We start from the raw sequence: 23,227 nt of genomic DNA, 5'->3' as shown, positions 1-23,227 counted from the left end.
CAGTCCTCCTCCTCTTGTATATTTTACATGTCTAACAAATGACTTTTTGTGCAATTATTCTCCACACACTTTGGTAGTATAAATGTAAAAAAAGAAATGGCATCCTCCAACATTCTTAGGATCCATTAAAAGCGACCATTGGGTAAAAACACAAGCTAAAGTTTTTACACAGTTAAGAGCAAAATAAAATAAATACATAAATAAATAATATAATATATAACAACTGAGACAATGTACCCTAGTCGTATTTGTACTGTTATGAACCTTTGCAGTTTCATCACGTTGATCTTCCCAAGGTGTTACTTTAAAACACCCCGCTGTATGTGTTACATAATGTTTAAAAAACGTGATATAGCGAATATGATTGGAGGATGGGTATCATATTTTAGAACTCTATAGGCCTCTAGGCAATGCACAAACCCTAGGTTTGTACATATTTGGATTAACCAGCGTTTGCGAGGCATTAGATATTTAGGGCAGAAAAATAATACATGAATTTCAGACTCTACCCAGTGATTGCATGCAGGACAATCACCCATGTTCTCTACGGCCCATTTGCTAGTGTGGGCCATTAATGGAAGGTTCCCTAGTCTGAACTGCATGTTCAGTTTCCTGGCCATTGGGGGATAGATCACATTCAGGAAGTGTTATTTTCTATATACATCTTTTACTTGTAGAAACTCTATTGTCATCCGACCACCAGAAGTACTTTCCTGTAGGGACAGTATGTTGGATTGCCTATAGTTTTGCAATAGATCCAACCTAGATGTCATTGGACATGATGTCTTGGGGGTTTTTCAGAGGTCCATCCAGCCTAGCCTTACAGAGAGATCCCTATGTGGCAGAGCCACGGAATTTTCTTGGTGGTTGAGATAGACAAAATCTCCTTAAGCTCGGCTTTATAGATGGACAACTCCGTGGTCACCCATACCGGGCGCCACAATGTAATAGGCCTAAGGGCAATCTCTTCGACGATAGTCCTCATGCCCAAGTCCATACAGAGGGGAACTAGGGGGTGCTACGAGGAAGGCATAGTAACTGCCTCATGAAATTGTTCTCCACCTTCATGAGAGTAGAGGTAGAGCAATGCTCCCACAGTTCTGCCGCATATCTAGTGGCCCCCCTTGATTGGGCTTTGTATATTTCCACAACAGGGGCAGCTGGCTTAAATGCAGAGGTTCTGTGCAGTTTCATGATCCAGCCCATGGTCTGAGTTAACCTGAGTCTTGCTTTGGCTATCTGGGACCCCCACTCAAAGTGCTCTGATAGTGTAATACCCAGATACTCAAATATCCTCAACTTTTCCAAGAGTGTACCATTTCGGGAGGGGTTTGGGCAGGTGGCCGTGGGAGGGGGGAGGGGGGGGGGGGTTGAAGCCCATATATTTGGTCTTCGTTAAATTGATCTCCAATCCCCTCTATTACAAAACTTCGCAAAGCCATCAAGAGTGCGTTGTATACCAGTTGGCGATTTGGACAGTAACAGGGTATCATCCGTGAACATCAACGTGGGTACCTTCCCCGAGACTAGCTATGGGGCATCATTATCTTGGATGTTATTAAGGTGGTCTATGAGCCCATTGATGTAAAGACAGAATAGAGTAGGGGCTAGAATGCATCCCTGGCATACCCCCTTTTTAACGGGAAAACATGAGGAAAGTTCCCCATGTTTTCCACATCGTACTTGTGCGTAGTTTCCTGAATTGAGCCTCACTAACACATTGAGGAGTAAGGTGGAATCTCAAGGTCCCTGAGCACTTTCCGGAGTTTCTCCCTGGGTACAAGGTCGAAGGCCGACTTCAGATCAACAAATATAAGATAGAAGATGCCACCCTCTATAGTCACATATTTCCAGAAAAGTAGCTGTAGTCTGAATAGCTGGTCTACAGTTGACATATTTGTTCTGAAGCCGGCCTGGTAGGGACTTAGGATCTCCTCCTTTTCTATCCAACCCTGTAAGCGGTCCAGAAGGACCCATCCCATCAGGTTTTGGGGGATGTCAATTAAGTTGATGGGTCTGTAGTTTTAGAGTAGAAGAGAGCAGCTTTTTTTAAATATGGGAACTATCTCTGCCCCGCGCCAGGTAGCAGGGGATCCTTGCCCTTCAAGGTGACATTGAATAGGGCATACAAGTATGGAACCCAGATTTTGGGTTCCTCGCGCAAGAGGTCCCCCGGAAGTTTATCTAGACTTAGAGCTTGTTGCAATGTAGATTGTTGATAGCGTTTCCCACTTCAGTCATGGTAATCTTCCACCCCCCCTCCTGTTGGAACTCCAAAGCTGAACTCAGAGTGCCAGTGGTAACACATCCGCCATCCTCGCCATCAAACAATGACCCAAAATGTGTCTCCCAAACTTTGGAGGCAATGTAAGGCTCTAAGGCCAGTCGCCCTTCCCTGTCTCCTGAGTTCACTATTGCCCATAACGATTTCAGATCTTTATCATTCAGGGCTGTCCGGAGAGCTTCCCACCTATCTAGTTCCCAGTTTTTCTTCTCCTGCTGGATGGTTCCTTTATGCCTGGCCCTGGCAAGTTTGATTTGTGGCCTGTGGCTCACCCAGTAGGTCCTGTTTGGCTTTACGACAATTAACATTAAACCAGGAGCATTTGTGTCATTTGTTTTCCCTCATTTGCGACACTGGATAGAATCCGTCAATCAATTTTGCAGTTAGCTCCTTGTGTATTTTGCATGTCTTATCTCGATCCCATGTATAGACCTCCACCTGTCCTACCTCCCACATTTCGATTATCATAGGTAATGTCAGCTTTAGGGGAGAGTGTTGGATGTGACTCCTTCTGACTTTCCTTTTATTATTAGATATTGTTAGTGCATTGGACTCAATTGTAGTAAGCGGTGGAGAGTTGGACATGTCAAGGTTTCCTATTTTCAGGATCACTATCAGGGCATTGTGGTCGCTATCCTGCCTCTGCTGGACATAGAAATCAGAGACCTTTTCCCAGGATCGAGTTTCGACCAGGGCGTACTCAAGTAAGGAGGCCTGCCCTTCTCTATTAAATGTGTATTGACCCTGGTGGTCCGATTTAGTCCTCCCATTGCATGCCCTCAGGGAGAGGGCCAAATTAAGTGAGTTGCATTGCCAGTGATGACCATGCTTTGATCGGAGTAATCTGCGTGTCAGGTATCGACCAGTAGAGATCTTCTTCCGTGGGCTCAGAATGATTTGGGTCATTGAGTGGCTCGAATTGACAATTGAAGTCGCCTCCTACGATCAGCAAGATCGTTGGATCCAAGGTTAGTATAAAACACCTCAGATGGTCTATAACAACAGATTCTTGTCTTTTGTTCACGGGTCTAGAGTAAACATTGATTAGGGCTATTTTTGTCTTTGTGGGCAATGACAGCAGGACACATTGGATATTGTTAGTGGGAGATGTCATCTGTTCGGATCTACAGCCGAGGTGTGTTCCTACCCAAATAGTTAGTCCACCGGAGGGTCTCCCGCTCCCCCTGTAGTGGCTATGATGTTAAATGACGCAAAACCCACCCTCTGAAATCTTCCCTCGCCCAGGTCTCTTTAAATATACAAATATCCTGGTTGTCCACAAAATTCCCCCATTCTGGGCAGGGCAGTTTGTTTTTGAGTCCTGCCAAATTCCAGGATAAGAGCCGCAATCCTCCGCCCTGTTCTCTTGTCCCACTCGGTATCTCATTAGCAGTGGCGCGGGGGAGAGATCACCTGGTTGGGCCCCAGGATGTCTGTCAGGTGCCCCACTGGGATTCAGAAAAGGGGGTGGTGCCCCACTGGGTTCTCCTTTTCTGTTTAAGCCCATTACTGGAATAGGGGGTAACACATCAGGGACCCTACTGGGTTGTACCCTAGCTCTTAGCGGGCTAATCCACTGGGCGTTATCTGAGCTACTACCCCCGGTTGGTCAACTCCCACTGCACCCTTCTTCGGCCTTTTGGTCCTGCCACAGCATTTCAGGGTTATCTCTGTTAGGAGGCCCCTCCCCCAGTCAGTCTACCTACTCCAGACTTTCAGATCTATTATTCACCGAGATGTTAAATTGGAGACGCCTATTATGGGTACTCCAGCTTCCCTCCATTAAGGGCCCTGGACCCATGGTTTGGATTGAAGGAATTGCACTACCTCTTGTGGTTGTTTGATGTTGAGGGTAGAAGAAGTCTAAGGGACGGAGGCTAATTCCTGTTGGTGCATTGTGGCAATTGGTGGTAGAGTTCAATACGTTTCTAGCAGTGTTAGGATTTTTTAGATTGATAACAACACACTCCCCTGGTTTTGTTTTCCGACGATTACCCAGCTAACCTATTCTTCGGACCATTATGATCTCCCCTGTCCTGGCATACTCAAAGTGTTTATATCATACAAGTTAAAATAAGCATTTGTTTCGGAGTTCAAGTTGGGTTTCCTTTACATTGGGTGCAATTGGAGGAGTTCCTGTCAGTATAACTACATATGGGGCACAGGCCGGGGGAAGGTTTATGTTGGACAAGTGGGTATTAGCAATCACATTCCTCTCTGAAATGTAATCTTGAGCTGGTTGCCTGCTCTTATTACTAGTGGCATCCACCACTAGGGGTTAGCTTTGTCACGACTCCTGTCATCAGGGATATGGTTTTAGCACTGGGCTCGTGGCTAGCACTTCTATTTCTCATCTCCTTGTTGTTACTCAATTCCTCTGTCTCGTAGCTAGCAGAGGGACCCTCATTAGTGCGCACCCCCACCCCAAGTGAATGTGTAGTGCTTGAGATATCCACTTGGCAGCCTTTATCAATCCCTCCTCTTGTTTTGCTGATGGAATGGTTTTGCCGTACTAATAACCCTGCATCCCCTTCTGCTAGTACTTTCTCCAATTTATCTAACCGACTATTTAGAGGGGCCAGTTCTTCTTTAATAGTGGCTCTCAGTTTACTATGCAGATCTGCCATCAAATTCAATGCCCACGGTGGGTGGGTCATATCTACACTGGCAGATTGAGGACAACCCTGAATTTGTTCTAGCTCATCGCCCCCCTCGTGATCGACTGTAGTGCCCTCACAGAATTTCTTTTTTGTGGGTTCGACCTCAGTTGTTAGTTTGCGTTTACTATTCTTGGTGATGTTTGTGGATGTTCTACCCTTGCGCGGTGCTTTCTTTAGTGGAACATCCTGCGAGGGTGACATAATGGGATCAGCTAACTGTGATTGAGTTGTGTTTGTCAGCGTGGTCGGGTCTGTCGCTTGGATGAATATATCAGGGTAAGTGACAACCGCCTTTCCGTAAGCTCAATTTCAGTGTCCACCACCCCGACGGCCTTCTGAAGCATTTTGTCTATTGATGTTAGGGGGAGTGAAGAAACGCTTGTGGTTTTATTGGATCAGTGACTAAATATCGAGGGACAGAATATCGACTGTCCAGACTATCGATGTCAAAATATCGAGGGACAGAATATCGAGTCCCTATCTACAAACAGGTAAGTACTAAAATATCGAGTACAAAATATCGATGTTTAAAATACAGTTAACTAAAATATCGAATTTTTTTAATGTATTAAAAATAATATACAAGTAATTAAATAATAAACACAATTAAATAAAAAACATAGTTAAAATGATATAAAAAGCGTAAAATATAAAAATAATAAATGTAAAGTAAAAAAATATTATTTTGTTTTAACATATATATTTACTTAATAATATAAAATAATTACTAATCTTAATTATAAAATATTTAAAGCATTATTAAAAATATATTTACATATCTATAAATAAACCTATTATATAAATATATACAGAAATAATATATAATAATTTAAATAATTAAAGTAATATTTTTTATGTTACATAATAATTTACATTACATTAAATATAACACAATTAAAAAGTTGCTTAGCTAAGGGAATACAATTATTATTGACACTCCAACAAGTGCAAAAGTAGGGAATTTGCTGGATAGCGGGTGGGTACAAATTACTATTCCCACTCCAGTGAGTGGAACAGTAGGGAAAGTGTTGGATAGCGGGTGGGCTTAAATTACTATTCCGACTCCAGTGAGTGGAACAGTAAGGAAAGAGTTGGATAGCGGGTGGGTTAAAATTACTGTTCCTACTCCAGCGAGTGGAACAGTAGGGAAAGTGTTGGATAGCGGGAGTGTAAAAATTACTATTCCCACTCCAGTGAGTGGAACAGTAGGGAAAGTGTTGGATAGCGGGTGGGTAAAAATTCCTATTCCTATTCCAGTGAGTGGAACAGTAGGGAAAGTGTTGGATAGCGGAAGGGTAACAAATGACTTTTCCTACTCCAGTGAGTGTAACAGTAGGGAAACTGCTGGACAACCTCGCCAACCTCGGACTCAAGCAACTGGTCAACACTCCCACCCACTACGCCGGCCACACGCTTGATCCAGTCTTCTCATCCAGCAAGCACATCACCTTCAGCCACTCCACCGGACTCCACTGGACCGACCACAGCTGCGTCCACTTCAGCTTCAGAAGAACCACGACCCACCACCACCCGCTTCAGATTCCCCACAGAAGCTGGAGTAAGATCACCTGCGAGCAGCTCACCACCTCTCTCAGCCAGAACCCACCCGCCAGCACAACGGACCCCAACGAAGCAGCCCGGGACTTCACACAGTGGCTGACCGCCTGCGCTGACGACCTCGCACCACTGAAGAACCCTCCCAGCAGACCCAGAAGCAAGAAGGCATCCTGGTTCACCGACGAACTCAAGGACTACAAGAAGACCTGCCGCGCACTTGAGAAAGCCTGGCTCCTCGACCGGACCACCGACAACATGACCGCCCTCAAACACGCTACCCGCAAGCACCACCAGCTTATCCGCACCACCAAGAAGAAATCCCTGAAGGAACGACTGGACAACAACACCCACGACAGCAAGGAACTCTTCAGCATCGTCAAGGAGTTCTCCAACCCCAGCACCGGCAACAACGACATCACTCCGTCACAAGACCTCTGCGACTCCCTAGCCTCGTTCTTCCACCGCAAGATCGCTGACATCCACAACAGCTTCGGCGCACCATCCACGCACCCAACCACAGAACCAACGCACCCCAGCGCCACCCTCCGCACCTGGACCAAGGTGACCACCGAAGACACAGCCCGCACGATGAACACCATCCACTCCGGATCACCGACCGACCCCTGCCCACACCACGTCTTCAACAAGGCCGACTCCACCATCGCACCCCATCTCCGGAACATCATCAACACCTCCTTCAACACCGCCACCTTCCCGGAGAGCTGGAAGCATGCAGAGCTCAGAGCCCTCCTGAAGAAACCAACAGCGGACCCCACCGACCTCAAAAACTTCCGCCCCATCTCGCTCCTCCCTTTTCCTGCTAAAGTCATCGAGAAGATCGTCAACAGACAGCTGGCCGCCTTCCTCGAGACGATCGGATCCCTCGACCCCTCGCAGTCCAGCTTCAGAGCCAACCACAGCACCGAGACCGCCCTCATCGCAGCCACTGACGACATCCGGACCCTGCTCGACAAGGGGGAAACAGTGGCCCTCATCCTCCTGGACCTCTCCGCTGCTTTCGACACTGTCTGCCACCGCACCCTAGTCCAGCGCCTCAGCAATATCGGCATCCAAGAGAAGGCACTGGAGTGGATCATCTCGTTCCTCGCCGGAAGAACACAAAGAGTCCGCCTCCCCCCGTTTCGCTCCGAGGCCACCGAAGTCATCTGCGGCGTCCCGCAAGGATCTTCACTCAGCCCCACCCTGTTCAACGTCTACATGAGACCTCTTGCAGCCATCGCACGCCAGCACAACCTCAACATCATCTCCTACGCTGACGACACCCAGCTGATCCTCTCCCTCACCAGAGACCCCGACACCGCCAGAACCTGCCTACACGAAGGGATGAAAGACGTCGCCGAGTGGATGAAGGACAGCCGCCTCAAACTGAACTCGGACAAGACGGAAGTCCTCATCCTGGGATCTTCACCCTCCGCCTGGGACAACTCCTGGTGGCCCCCAGCCCTGGGCACCGCACCCAAGCCAAATGACCACGCACGCAACCTGGGCTTCATCCTGGACTCCTCCCTCTCGATGACCAGACAAGTCAACGCCGTCTCATCATCGTGCTTCAACACCCTGCGTATGCTTCGCAAGATCTTCCGCTGGATCCCGACCGAGACCAGGAAGACAGTCACCCAGGCACCCGTCACCAGCCGTCTGGACTACGGAAACGCCCTCTACGCCGGGACCACAGCCAAGCTACAGAAAAGACTCCAGCGCATCCAAAACGCCTCCGCCCGACTCATCCTGGATGTCCCCCCACGCAGCCACATCTCCAGCCACCTGAGGAACTTGCACTGGCTCCCTGTCGACAAGAGGATCACGTTCCGGCTCCTCACCCACGCACACAAGTCTCTCCACGACCTGGGCCCCAAGTACCTCAACGACCGCATGACCTTCTACACGCCCACCCGCCAGCTACGGTCCACCAGCCTCGCCCTCGCAGCCGTACCACGCATCCGAAGAGCCACCGCCGGAGGAAGATCCTTCTCTTACCTGGCTGCCAAGACATGGAACTCCCTCCCCATCCACCTTCGGCTGACCCAGGACCATCTCGACTTCAGGAGACAACTCAAGACCTGGCTGTTCGAGCAGTAGCATACCCCTTCCCCAAGCGCCTTGAGACCCTCCCGAGTGAGTAGTGCGCTATACAAATGGTATGAATGAATGAATGATTGGATAGCGGGAGTGGATAAATTACTATTCCCACTCCAGTGAGTGGAACAGTAGGGAAACTGTTGGATAGGGGGTGGCTAAAAATTACTATTCCTACTCCAGTGAGTGGAAAAGTAGGGAAAGTGTTGGATATCGTGAGTGTAAAAATTACTTTTCCCACTCCAGTGAGTGGAACAGTAGGGAAAGTGTTGGATAGCGGGAGTGGATAAATTACTATTCCCACTCCAGTGAGTGGAACAGTAGGGAAAGTGTTGGATAGCGGGTGGGTAAAAATTACTATTCCTACTCCAGTGAGTGTAACAGTAGAGAAAGTGTTGGATAGCGGGAGTGTAAAAATTACTATTCCCACTCCAGTGAGTGGCACAGTAGGGAAAGTGTTGGATAGCGTAGGGGAATAATTTAGTAGACCCAGTCCTACAATCTAATTAAAATTAATTAACAAATAATTAATTATTTAGATTTAATTTACCTCCCACTATTTTCCCCTATAAGCGTCACCTCCAGTAGTCTAAAATATTAATATTTTAACATAAATAATTAACATTTAATTAATTAGCTAATCACAATTAACAATAACATTAATAACAATGATATCTAAATTAATTAACACAATTATCTGTATGAAATAACTTTGATTACATATTATATAAATATTAATAAAAAATGTATTTTCAATTAATTTAATACACACCATACTCCCCTATAAACACTCAACACACTCCTAAAAAAATGAAGAGAATCAACATATTAATACATTAATTATTATAAATAATATGCAATTAATTACTAATTAATAACATTTACACAATTATAATTTAATAAACACATGTATTAATACCTTTTTAAATATTAAAAATACAATAATTAACTTAATTAACAATATTAATTATTAACCATAACATTATTATTAATTCATTATTATTTTTTACATTAAATTAAAATACTTCCCACCTTATTCCCCTATAAACCCACAACCCGTTACGGAACTAATATACGCAAAAATGTATTACCAATATTAATTATTAAACAATAAATTATTAAGTAATTCATTATTAATTTTGTAAATTCGAATTAAATTACTTCCCACCCTATTCCCCTATAAACAACCCGCTACAGAACTAATATACGCAAAAATTATTAAACATAACATTAATTATCTTTTAAAAATGGCACCATATATTAAAAAAATATTATATACTTTTAACACATATACTAACATATACAATAAAAAAAATATCGATATATTGGCATTCTATATAATGACATTCTATATAATAACATTCGATATAATGACATTCGATATTACTTACCTATATGTCGATATTATTTCCAACTATATTATGTCTATTCTATATTCTGTCCTCTCGAAATTTTTGATTCAATATTATGTCTATTCGATATTTTGGATTCTATATTTTGGGTTTATTTTTACCTTTTTCTGCCTATACCTACCCTTTTTCCCATTTTTTCACCTGCAGTCAATTTAGTCCTCCTACGGTCTACACACTGGCCCTCAGCGTCCCTAATCTACTTGTACACTCACAGTTTGACCTGTAATTGGGCAAAAAGAAAAAACACCCAACACCACAGTTAAAGCAGAAGTCAGTATCGAGGTAACCCATTTTTCGTTTGTGTCCATACCAACTCCCAAAAAGTAATAGCGTTGTACACCTGTCCAGCTACCAGCTAAGCAGTTAGTAGAGCAAGGTTATAATTTTTCTGTCCCAGTCACACGTCGAGAGACCAGAACTGTTAATATTGTCTCTGCCTCTTTGGCGCAGGGTCATTGTAGGAAGAATAAATATTGGAAGTCTTAACCACTGGCTTTAGAACAGGATTGGTATCGACAAATTCTGCCGGGGGGGGTGGCCCTGCCCTGCCTCTTCCTGGCGATGATGGGCGCAGGGCCCGGGTGAATCCCGCGCTGTGGGGTGCAGCCGGTGCTTAAAAGGCCTGGGGTTACGCCTCCCTCCCAGCTGAAGCTGATAATGGCCGCACATTACACTTTGGGACTGGAAGTCCCACCAGAGTGTGACAATCGTCCCAAGGTTCGTGCGGGAGCAGGAGGAGTACACACAGTGACTATCAGATGGCCAGGGGGGCGCAGGGTCAAGCAAGGCCCCCTATGCAGCAACACTTGGTGCCCACCACAAGTTTGAGTGTCCCGCGCCGCAGGATGCAGCCGGCACTTAAAAGGCCTGGGTTATGCCTCCCTCCCAGCTGAAGCTGATAATGGCGCGCTTTGCACTCTGGGACTGGAAGTTTCATCAGAGTGTGACAATCGTCCCAAGGAGGAGTACACGCAGTGACTGTCAGATGGGCAGGGGGTGCAGGGTCAAGCACGGCCCCCTATGCAGCAACACTTGTTGCCCACCACAAGTTTGAGTCTCCCGTGCCAGGGGATGCAGCTATCGCTTAAAAGGCCTGGGGTTATGCCTCTCTCCGAGCTGAAGCTGATAATGGCCGCGCGTTGCACTCTGGGCTGGAAGTCCCACCAGAGTGTGAAGATCATCCCAAAGTTTGTGGAGGAGCAGGAGGAGTACACACAGTGACTGTCAGATGGCCAGAGTCCTTGCAGATGAAAGGGCTGTGACCAGAGGCACCCCTCATTGATGAGCTACAGAGAGTGAGGGTCATTGTTTGTGTGTATCACCAGAATGTAAAAAGTATTCTGCAGTTGTGGTCGCATCACAATTAATTTGTTACTTGTGAGCAGACAATCTCTAGCACAACGACTCAAGAAAAAGAAAACAATGATGGGTGGAATGCTTGAAGTAATCTAAGCTCTGGCAATTATTTGGTCCACACTACACTCCAGCATTATTACAATCACCGAGTTCACAAGTGCAAGAGCTAAACGTCATGCCTCACACACTGTTACGGAACATTTCATCCAACTATAATTTTACTGTAACCTTTGTATTTTTCAGTGAATTTCTAGTTTTTTTTCTTGTAAGGTAATACTTTATTACCATAAGTAAAGCCTACCTCCAACCAGGCCCTGCGGCCAATCCCTCATAGGCAGCACACCCTATGCTGCGCCTTTGGATGGGTGCTGTGGGGGGTTTGCCACAGAGCCTGGCGTGCAGTCAGACCCTGCAGTAAGAACCCATGGCCAACACCCACAGGCAGGCAAATCTCCTCCTCCTTCATTCACACCCACCACAAAAACCCCACCATCTATATAACATCCTATTTATAAAGCAGTTCTATCATCTTTCTCCAAAACTTACCAATAACTTTAATTAATTTCATATTTCAATAATGACTTAGAAAATATGTAATAAAGATGTATTAAACGACATGTCTGTAACTTTTCTTTTTACATAGTCTTTAATATTTCATTTTTGTTGTGAAAAATAAATAGTCAGAAATATATTATTTTTTCTTTAAGAAAAAAGTAAAAAAAGACATCTCTGTTCTACCTTTACACATTATACACCTCAAAAAATGCAGTGATAAATATAATCACATAAAGAACTTGTATTTTATCTGATAAATGTTTGACACGCTGAATTCAATCAGCCCCTGGGTGGCTCTGCAATCCCAGCTATACAGCAAAAGCTACAGCCTGGGAAATGCTTTAGAAAAATATGGTTAGTTCTCCTAAGGTCATGGTTTCAATGACCCAGGAGACTTGTGTTTTTTGTAATGTTTCTTTCTGGGAAGGCAGATATCCCTACAGCCCCCAATACTAAAAACTATGGGGTCGATTACGACACGGACGGACATGCGTCTGTCCGCCACCCCCGAGGTGGAGGGACCGTCCGCAGGAGCAGCGGCGGTCCCTCCGTTGGAATTAGGATGTGACCGCCACCCTGGTGGTCACATCCCGTATATTTAGCATTGCGGCGGGTGCTGCTTTAAGCAGCACCCGCCGCAAAGTTAAAAATGCACGCTATGCATTTGCATGCACAAAGCGGCAGGCACCGCGTGGTGCCTGCCGCATTGTGCATGCAACTGCGGGTGGGAAAGGCATATCCCCCAGCACATCCTAATATGGCTGGCGGTGTCTGATAGACACCGCCACCATATTAGAGCTTTTCCGCCGCGGTCGCAAGGGGACCGCGGCGGAAAAGTGCCGGACGGTCTTCCCCACTGCCACGGTCCCCCCCGCCATCGTAATATGGCGGGGGGAACAAAGGTGGAGGACGGGCAGGGATGGCGGATGGATCGCCACCGCCTGCATGGCGGTGGCGATCCGTCCGCCATCCTAATTGACCCCTATGTTTGGTGATGTCTCTGCCCCTTTTACAGACATCACAGAAAACAAATATATGTAAATAGCCCTCCAAGAGCATGATGGGGCATTCCATGAAGGAGCAGTGAAAGATAAATAAATGGCTGTTGCCACCCATTTATTATTTACTTTTTGATTTATTTAACTTTTTTATCTGGGTGTCCTGGTCCACCCAGGACACCTCCATTTTTTCAGTAGGGGGCAGCGGGGGCTGCCACAGGACCCCTGCAGTCCCACCAGCTCCCTGCAAACTGCCCTATGGAGCCAAGCATGGGGCCAGATTCTTTTTTTAATTCAAGGCGTGCCACTCACAGTGGATATAGCAAGAAATTTATAAGTGAAGGGAAATGCGATAATAGAACACTGCCAGAGTGCTAGGATACAATTTCAAAGGTCAAAAGTCCATAGTTATATATGGATCAAACAGTATAGGGTGCCAAGTGTTTCAATAGGTCCAATAGCAATGGTCATAGACAAGTAGTCTCCCAGTCCGTTGTTTAGTGCGAGCTATGCTTCTGTAAATATAGATGTGGAATAGGATAGATGTGGCAGACCACACCAAGTGTATCACCTAAGCCCATTTGTAAGATGTATACAGTAGTAGGTTCACACATTGGTTGGGGTAACATATTCATATTGAATGCCTATCACAAGTAACAGAGCTATCCATTCTTAAAACAGAAAGCAGTAATAGTAAAGTGATAGTCAGTATACATCAAGTCCCTGCATTCCCAACCTATTCCGCCATACAGAAACAGTGCAACGTTATAAATGTACATTGTAATACACATTAAGAAGTAACATTCTGTCATCATGGCTACCCATGCATTGGTGTAGAAATGTATTCTGTTAGAAACACATGTAGTTCCCTGTCAATGTTCAGGCCGATATCCACAGTCCATAACCTCAAAATCCACAGTGTTTCTGCTCATCTAAGCGCTAGTGTCTTGTCCCCACCCCTCGGTTGGCAAGGTGTTCGCATTGTCCCATGAAATTGGATATTGGTCATTGTCATGGAAGGGTGTCTTGTGTTAAAGTGGACCGCAAGAGGATACTCTGTGCTGTGATTACTTATGACCCTCATGTATTCCTGAATTCGCTCCTTTAAGGGACGCGATGTGCTACCAATGTATATAAGTCCACATTGGCACCTAATGCAATACACAACCAATCTGGAATTGCACTTCATGAATTGCTGTATTGAGTGTGTAGTGGCAGTGTTATCCTGGAATTTTCTGAGTTTGTTATTTGCAAAGGGGCAGACATTGCATTGTGCATATTTATAGAATCTGTTTGGTTTACCAGGGAGCCATGTGGGGCTTGGAGTTTTGCGTGCTAAATAACTAGAACACAGAATATGCACTAAACAACTGACTGGGAGACTACTTGTCTATGACCATTGCCATTGTCTATTGCAATGCGCTCTATTTGGCTACTAATACCAGCACCCAAGTCAAGCTGCAATCAATGCAGAATGTGATGGCGAGGCTTACCTTGAACATTTCTAAACAACAGCCATTGTTTGAGGGATTATTTGATTTGCAGTGGCTTCCCATAAAAAAGTGCTATATATTCAAGGCCTCCTGCATAGTACACTAACCCCTTTATCAGGCCAGTCTGGATGGAATCAATGCGCTGTTTGCGTGGTACATCCCTGGATGAAATCTTCGCTCTGCTCACCTCAATGTGGGTACAGTACCCAGAGTCCGAAAGAAGAGATGGGGAGGCAGAGCTTTTTTGGTCACAGCAGCAAGACAGTTGAATTTGCTTCCTAACCATCTGACTTGTATTAAATTGTTTTTCTGTTCGCCTTACAGGGAGTTTTCACAGCAATTCTGTAAATCTGCAGCTTGGCTGAATCGGACTACTGAGAATATATTGCCTTGACGTCTATGGGCATTTGCTGCTCTCTATAGATCCCGTTGAAATCAAATCAAGTGATGCAGATGCTGTCCCTGTTTTATTCATTATTTCCACTCTACTTGACAAATGGGAGCAGTATTCTTCCTTCCCAACTCCTCCCATATCATTGTATGCATTCCCTGCTGCCTCTTCCTGTCGCCCTCCTCATCTCAGAGCTCTAATTTCAGAGCACATTCATGGCAGCTTCCCAGGGACTATGAGACCTTTTTTATTATATAATGTGAACTCTGGTCACCTGAAGGTGTTGGGGAGCTTTACATGAGCGCTAGTTACATTACACAAGAACAGATACATTTTTGGAGGCATTTTTTTAGAGTGCGAACTTGACTGACCAGAAGGTATTGGAGCGCTTTACAAAATCGCCAGCTACATTACACACGATCAGGTTCATTTGTTTGCGTTTAGGTGCACTGAGATTAAGTGATGCTGATGATGTCCCTGTCCATTCATTTTTTCCCCTCTATCTATTTGTTTTATAACATCATTTAAGCCAGGGATGGCATTGAATTAAACTAAAAAGGTGTGTTTGCTTTTCTTTTTTGTATTTCAAGTTTTGTTCTGCAAAAAGTGTATTTGGTGGGGTAATATTTGATGCCTCGGGAGGTTGCCCAGTTTTTGTTTATGCCATTGCTGAATTAATGGTAGTGTTTTCTTTATTGTTACCATGCCTCCTTTGTCTGGCCAAGTGTGTGTGTGTGTGTGTGTGTGTGTGTGTGTGCTTGCTATCAGCCACAACCATTTGTATTTCTTCTCCATGTCATATAACCAGCAACCATTTTATGTAGTCAGTGTCCATAGGCCTGCATGTGTTCTTTGTTGTCCATGGCTCCTTGCTTGTTGTTTGACTATGTGTCCGACGACCATTTTGTGTAGCCAGCCAGTGCGCTTTTATCATAGGCCTGCATGTGTTCTTTGTTGTGTCCATGCCTCCTTGCTTGCTGTTGTTGTTTAACCATGTGGCCATTTTGTGTAACCAGCCAGTGCGCTTTTGTCATAGGCCTGCATGCCTTCTCTGTTCTGTTCATGCCTCCTTGCTTCTTCTTGTTAGTTGACAATGTGGTAAGCTACCATTTTGTGGAGCCAGCCTGTGTGCTTTTGCCAAAAGCCTGCATGTGTTCTGCCTTGCTTGTTGTTTGACCATGTGGCTGGTGGCCATTTTGTATAGCCACCAAGTGTGCTTTTTCCATAGGCCTGCATGTGTTCTTTGTAGTCCATGCCTACTTGCTTGTTGTTGTTGTTTAACCTTGTGGCTGGTGGTCATGTTGTTTAGCAAGCAAGTGTGATTTTGCCATAGGCCTGCATGTGTTCTCTGTTCTGTTCATGTCTCCTTGCTTCTTCTTGTTAGTTGACCATGTGGTAAGCAACTATTTTGTGCAACCAGCCAGTGTGCTTTTTCCAAAGGCCTGCACGTGTTTTTCTTTGTTGTTCATTCCTCCTTGCTTGTTGTTTGACCATGTGGCCGTTGGCATTTTGTGTAGCCAGCCAAGTTGCTTTTTCCATAGGCCTGCATGTATTCTTTGTTGTCCATACCTCCTTGCTTCTTGTTGTTGTTTGACCATGTGGCCTATGGCAATTTTGTGTAGATAGCCAGTGTGCTTTTTCCATAGGCCTGTATGTGCTCTTTATTGTCCATGCCTCCTTGCTTGTTGTTGTTGGTTGAACATGTGGCTGGCTGCTGTTTTGTGTAGCCGTCTAATGTGTAAATCCTTTTTTTCCAGTTTTCAAAGCCATTTTCTAAGGAGATTGATAGGAGAGGGCTATGCCTTTTTGTTTTTGGTATTTTTTTCCCTGCTATCGCTTTGATATGCTGGAAGATCATTGTAGTATATGTATATAGGAACAGTGTTCAATATTATATGCATTTTTTCAATTTTCCCACTGCACCTCCTTGCCTCCCAATAGGTTTCTCATAGTCCCTTAGTACACCAGCAATTAATTATTTTTATTTACTTTTTTGATCTATTTCTTTTATTTATGTATTTATTATTTTACCTTTACTTTTAAATTTTTTAATGTTTAACATTTTTAATTTTTCTTGTCTTTTTTTACTTTTTTCCATTTTTCTTTTATCCACCACCTGCCTGCCATAGGCACCTGCAGCACACCAGCATTCATTTTTAAAGGATTGTCATAACTAATTTTGCCCTGAACCCCCTCATTTTATAAAGATTATTCCATTGTTCCCTGGACCCCCGCCTCCCATGGTACACATCAGCATTTATTTTTAAGGATTATTCCATTTTCCCCTGGGTCACCTCCTGCAATATACACACACCAGCATTAATTTGTAAGGATTATTCAATTTTCCCTTATTCCCCCATGCCTGCCATAGGTGCACACCAGCATTCATTTTATAAGGATTGCTGAATTTTCCTGTCCCTATCCCTGCCAGCCACAGATGTATCCCCTTAGATGCAACTAAAGCAAACAATTACATCTTTATGTTGTTGTCCATATTGAAATGAACTATTATGTTATCGTGGTGTGGTTTGATTTTGGAATTAATACACTATTGCTTTTCATTATTTAGGATAACAAGTAACCACACTAAATTATATTGTCTGTAATATGAATTATTTTAACTGCAAAAATCCCACATTTCACTAAATGTTTTCTTGCATGCTTGCTTTTAGGTGCACAAGAGTCATCACATCACCCACAGTATTGTCAAACAGAAGGCCGGCACAAAGTGACATGACCACAAAATATAAGTCCTCCAGTTTCTTCCCTTTGTACAGCTAAGTGTCACTGCCAACTGACAGAGCTTGAAGATGGCCCCAAAGAAATGTGCTGACAAGAGAGTGGCCAGTGAGGAGGAGAAGAAGCAGATTTCCACCACTGACTTGCCACCTCAAACCTTTTTCAAGAAACATGTGCTTACTGCATCGTTCGCCAGTCTCTTGTCTCAACGGCGAATTGGTACCCAATTGTCACTGGAAATTTAGTAAGGTGGACAACAGGAGCCACAGCCACCAATAGTAGATCTTGGTAAAGAAGGAGCAGAAATGGTGTTTGAGCTTCCTGCTGAGCAAGATGTACCTATTCTTGAGCCATTGGGTTACCGATTTCCAGTAAGAAAAAGGAAGGGTATTCCACCAACTTTTCCAAGCCCTCCTTCTGATGATCTTGACATGGATTGGACACTGGCTGAATCTGAGACACAAAACGAGAGACAAGGGAAAAGTAGAGTTCCTGAGAGCCTTAGAGTTATGTAAGGGGATGAGGAGGATGAGCCAGTCATTGTCATGAAAACTGGCTCAGAGTAGATCAAAATTACCCCTCCTATTCAACCTTCTCTAAGGGATGTTGCAATGGTACCACCACCCCCGCCACAACCAGCAACCATATTTGTAAAGCCCCCGCTGAGACCTGCATCCATCAGCACCTCGGTTGAAGTACGCACTTCAGAGAGGCGACCTTGACACACCCTCCTTCCTACAATTCTTTGGCCATTGGCAAGGCAATGGCACCAGTGGCCCTATAAAAAAGTTCTCCTTCCCAGTTTGGGAATTCTTACAACTAGCAAGCAGGAGGAGAACATTGCAAATTTCTCCATTTGCCACACAAGTGTTCGTCGAGGTAAGCCTGGTTCACACTATGGTACTGGAGGTCAAACGACCCACATGAAAAAGATCACGCAATCCGATGGGAGGCACTCCTTAACAAAATGGTTGCAGGTGAAGGTAGTGACAAGAGAAGGGAATCAGCTTTGATCACTGCAGGAGGTGATGAGGAAGAATAGGGTAGCAGTTTTATGCAAAGCAACCATGTCCCATCGGTACACCAGTATCACCCACCTCAACACGCTTGAAATGGCTAAAGAGTCAGATGGAGACCCCACAGCATACAGTGAGTGCCTCAAGATGCACATTAGGTGTATCACCTCCAGGTTCTCTCCCGAAGACACCTGCATCAGTGGCACCAGAAAAGAAAATAATTCAGGCTACTATTATGGCCCTGTTTTGGCAGGAGGGGTCTTATGAATGCAACCACCCAACTGCACGTTTGTGCAACAGGAAGCTGTTTAAAATGATAGCCCTGCACCTCCTCATTTTTTGTTTTGTGGAGGGAGTGGGATTTTTAGAATTTATGGCAGCCATCTGCCCAAAACCGAAGGTTCCCAGACCTATTTTGCTAGAGTTGCTGTCCCAGCGCTCTATTATGATGTGCTGCAATTAGTTGGACAAGCTTTGCAGCAGAGTGCTGTTCACACTATCCACCTGACAACAGACTTGCAGACCAGTTGTCAAGCAACTGATTACATGCGTATCACCACACACTGGATCTCTTTAGTGTGGTTTAGGCAATAGCTTTCTACAGGACTCAGTACTGAAGAACTTTTAGGGGCATTCAGCGGCATGCAACAGTAGCCATGTTTGCCATAGAGAAATGCCATTCAGCTGCAAACATCTTAGGTGACTTTAACAGCAAGGGTTTTGAATGGTTGCAACTCAAGGACTCAAAATTGGATTTATTGCCATCGACATGGCAGTAATATAGTTAAGGCCATGGCAGATGATGGCGATTTAGGTTCCTATGTTTGGTACATTGCATCAACCTGATTGTCCAGGACTTCCTAAAAAAATAAGATATGGTCGGCAGCATACTGACTATCTGCAGAAGAAACTGTACTGATTTTAGACATTCTTTTTAGCCCGGAAGCAGTTGAGGATCATTCAGTATGCAAATAGAATGCCAATTAAAGCCCTCATTCAGGAGGTGCCAACACATTAGAACTCGACCTATTTCATGTCGCAACATCTGTTTGAACAGTACAAACCAATTAATGACTCTGTCATTCAAAGAGGAGGGGATGCATCTGGATAAAGCACAACCATGGAGATGAACAAATGGGGCCTATTCAAATGACACAAATGTTACTTCCTTTTGAGTTTTTCACATGGGAATTCAGCTAGGAGCAGAGTACGATGAGACAAGCTATCCTGCTGTTGTATCTGCCACAGGACCAGTTAAAAAAGGTGTCGCAAAGGTTTGCTTGTATGAACAGAGAAACGCATGACTGGTTCGAGAGCTTAATCCTTTGCTTGGCTGTTAATCCAAGGATGCAAAGAGACATTGTGCTATTCGAATAGGACATCGGTGCCACAATACTTGATCCACAGTACAAAAAAAAGTGGCCACTCTCATTCTTTTTTTCGGAAATGGACGTTTCACCATGCAAGACCTGGACTTTTGAGTAACCCTGGGCGTAGTGGGGCGTAGTGGGGCTCCGCGGAGCTACGCGGAGAGGGCGAGAAGCTACGCCCACTCCCGCACTCCGCGTAGCCCCACTACGCACCTCCCTCCCGCTCTCCCCTACATACTTTATTTAAGCATTTACACGGATTAAAACAAGTTAAAAGCACTTACCTTGTCCGGGGCTCGTCCGGGTCTTCATCTTTGAATAGCGTCCTTTGCCTGGATACCAATGCGCATGCGCGGGCGGCCGCGCATGCGCATTTCTCCCGAGAAATGTAAAGGTAAGTGCTTTTAACTTGTTTTTATCCGTGCAAATGTTTAAATAAAGTATCTAGTGGAGGGCGGGAGGGAGGCGGGTGGCGGCCGACTCGGCTACGCTCACGGAGTGGGCGTAGTGTTGCCGGCTACGCTGTCTACGCAAAATGCGTAGAAGGCAACACTACGCCTACTCCGTGGGCGTAGCCGATTCGGACGCCCACCCTTACTTTTGAGTCCCGGGCAGAAGTTCTGGTGTGCAGCCATCAACCTTTAGATAGGGCAGTGGTGTTGTCTTAGGCAGCCAAAACCAACAACAAGAATACCGGCAACAACAATAACGGCAACTGAAAAAACATATTCAACCTCTCCAAAAGAGGTCTCTGTGGATCAAAACCCTTTGGTCTATTGGTATGGGAAGATGTGCTGATGGTCAGAGTAAAGCAGGTTCGTAATACAGTGTCTGGCTTGTCCAGTAGCCGGGGTATCTACTGAGTATGTGTTCAGTGCAGTTGTCATAGTGAGAAGGGCCAGTCACTTCCTCAAAATGTGGAGAGATTGACCATAAAAAAATGAACCAATACTTCATGCTACACAATTACTCTGTTCCTGAAACACCACAGGAGGAGTAGGAGGATGAGGGAGATTGGTCAGACTCAAGAGCATTAGCTGACCAACTTCTGGATGAACCATCTGATTTTGACGATGAGCTCTCCTTCCCTGCCTGAGAAGAGTACCATAGAACTTTTTAGTTAACATCAAACTGCTTTGCTGAAAAAAAGAGATATAGCTATAGGAACATTACATATTTGTGTCTGACTTATGCAGCCTCACCATTTTAGGCACATGTATGATGTGAAGAAGCGTCCACATTCCCTTCAAAGACATTGGAGACAATGTTTGCCTCTGTCCCTTGCTCTAGCAAGGCTGCCCCAGTAAAGATCATTTAATTTACAATGTGTTGCTTCCATCTAGAGAAGAGATACAATTGTGTACCACCATGCTTCGATTGGATCAGGTAACTATTACACCAATGATTGGTATATCATTGAGTGTTTGTGAGCTCTGATTGATGATTCATGTGCTGGCAACAGTGAGGGAAGGTGTTCAACTAGTTTGTAAACTTGAGTTTAAATATTTACAATGTTTGAGGCTTGATGGGTGATTTTGCCTGCAGGTGATTGGCTCTTTCACGGTTAGTTATATTTACTAGCACGGTCCACTCTTTGCTGATTTTTTTACTGGTTCTTCAGAGACCTGACCAGTCAGTTTAGTTAACAAACAGAAGGAATTTATTAATTTAAAGTGAAACCAGCATGATGATACTCAGCTCTATGGACTGGAGAGAAGTGTCTTGACTTGGGAAATGTTGAGGAGTATGTGTGCTGGCTCAATTGTGAAACTCCTCCATTATGTGATTGTGATCAGGGGGTGCCTGTTGAGACTGGAGACAGACATGTGATGTCACATTATCATATGATGGACACACTTGGCTGAATGGTATGATGAAAATTGTGAGATTGATCAGCCTGGTACATGCAGCTCACTTGTCTGGGATTGGTTTTAAAATTGTGTTCACTTCTCAGTAAATCGCACATGAGCCATAATGATTGCAGCAGCCTATGCTCTTGCTCTGGCCTCTTGGTACACTACTCATGAAGATTGCCTTCTGTCCTTCTCCTTGACTCTACAATTTCATTTCTGTTTTACAATGCACAGGCCTTCTTTTTTCCTGCACAAAAGGCAAAAGCTCTAGAAAAGTACGGCTTATTTACCATACCATTTCAGCCAGGCACTCAAGAAGACCGATATTCTGAGAAGAATGCATATGCAACACCCAATTTGACATTCATATAAAGTATCATTTTTCATCATTTTCAGAAGTGTGTGGGTGCACACCTCGTTAAGTTTATATTTCTGAAACCTAGATGACCGTACTTTTAGATATATTATAATTTGGGTCTCTGGGGCTGAAGGACTATTTTCAATGCATTTAATTGAACTGCCATTCCTTCATTTCCTTCCACAACAGATTTGATGATCATGATCCACCAGATGAATATTGTTCTCTAGTGTTTGTCTTTGTCACATCTTTCTCCAACTACCTGTTCCTAACCATTCATCAAACCCCTAACCCTCTTCCCCCAGGCTGTGTGCTCTATATTGAGGTGTGACTTATGAATTTTCAATATAAATAGATCACACACTTTGTTGGGCGGATGTGGTGAAAGCGACACCAACTCACTTCCGGATCTTCTATTACCTGAGCAATAGCCCACACCAGCCCCAATTACCCACCCATGCATAAAAGGGATCCAAAATTTACATATATAACATCATTCATCAACATTATTCAGGCCTTGTGTTGCGTAATCGCTTAACCTTGACCTGAGTCCACTACTCCTGACTCCAGAATTTCATAAGTTCAGTTTTAATTGTTTAAAAAAATTAAATACTAGCTCCCAATTGCTCAGAAGAAGTTATTATTGCTATTTTTTTTATAGTATCAGGTCTTTGTGTCATGGTGGTAATCTGGTCTCAGTCTTTGTAAAGTTATGATATAAATAAATTATCTGCTAACTCTGTGTTTTCTTTCAACCTAGTTGCCTGTGATGGATAAGCCTTCTGATTAATCTTACAGTCCAAGTTCACCTAGGTGGAAGTGGGACCTCACTAGTGATGTCTTCCCTATTAGTGCGTTAGCTTGCTACTACTGCCATCACCATTAAGAAGTGTTACAGCAAACAAATGATGGACGGAATGCTGACAATGCAAACATTCACCCCCAGTCAAAAGATCTGGGTTAAATCCATTGTTCTTTTGCCCACTACGCCACCCCAGTTTGGACCCAGCCATATGCAAATCAGTCTTGACCCTGTGCCTCATCGGAACAGTCCAGACCCAACTGCGAGGCCAGGTCCTCCCTGGACC

General features: G+C 44.5%; 1 protein-coding gene across 4 annotated transcripts in view; it reads left to right on the top strand.

Annotated features, from left to right (window-relative positions):
- The window catches only part of LOC144761648 (geranylgeranyl pyrophosphate synthase-like), a 366,008-nt gene that overhangs the window by 327,643 nt on the left and 15,138 nt on the right, over positions 1 to 23,227 (top strand). The window contains exon 1 of one of the 4 annotated variants that reach the window (XM_078646939.1): positions 21,195 to 21,314. The exons of the other annotated variants lie outside the window; for them this stretch is intronic. Within the exon in view, the coding sequence (XP_078503065.1) occupies positions 21,297 to 21,314 (18 nt within the window). The 5' untranslated portion in view covers positions 21,195 to 21,296. Of the gene's footprint in view, positions 1 to 21,194; positions 21,315 to 23,227 lie in introns of those variants that run through there. 4 annotated transcript variants of the gene reach the window in all.

This window comes from Lissotriton helveticus, chromosome 6 (genome assembly GCF_964261635.1).
Source record: "Lissotriton helveticus chromosome 6, aLisHel1.1, whole genome shotgun sequence".
Taxonomy (NCBI): Eukaryota; Metazoa; Chordata; class Amphibia; order Caudata; family Salamandridae; genus Lissotriton; species Lissotriton helveticus.
Note: the sequence above shows the minus strand (reverse complement) of the source record. Positions and strands in the feature narration are given on the sequence as shown.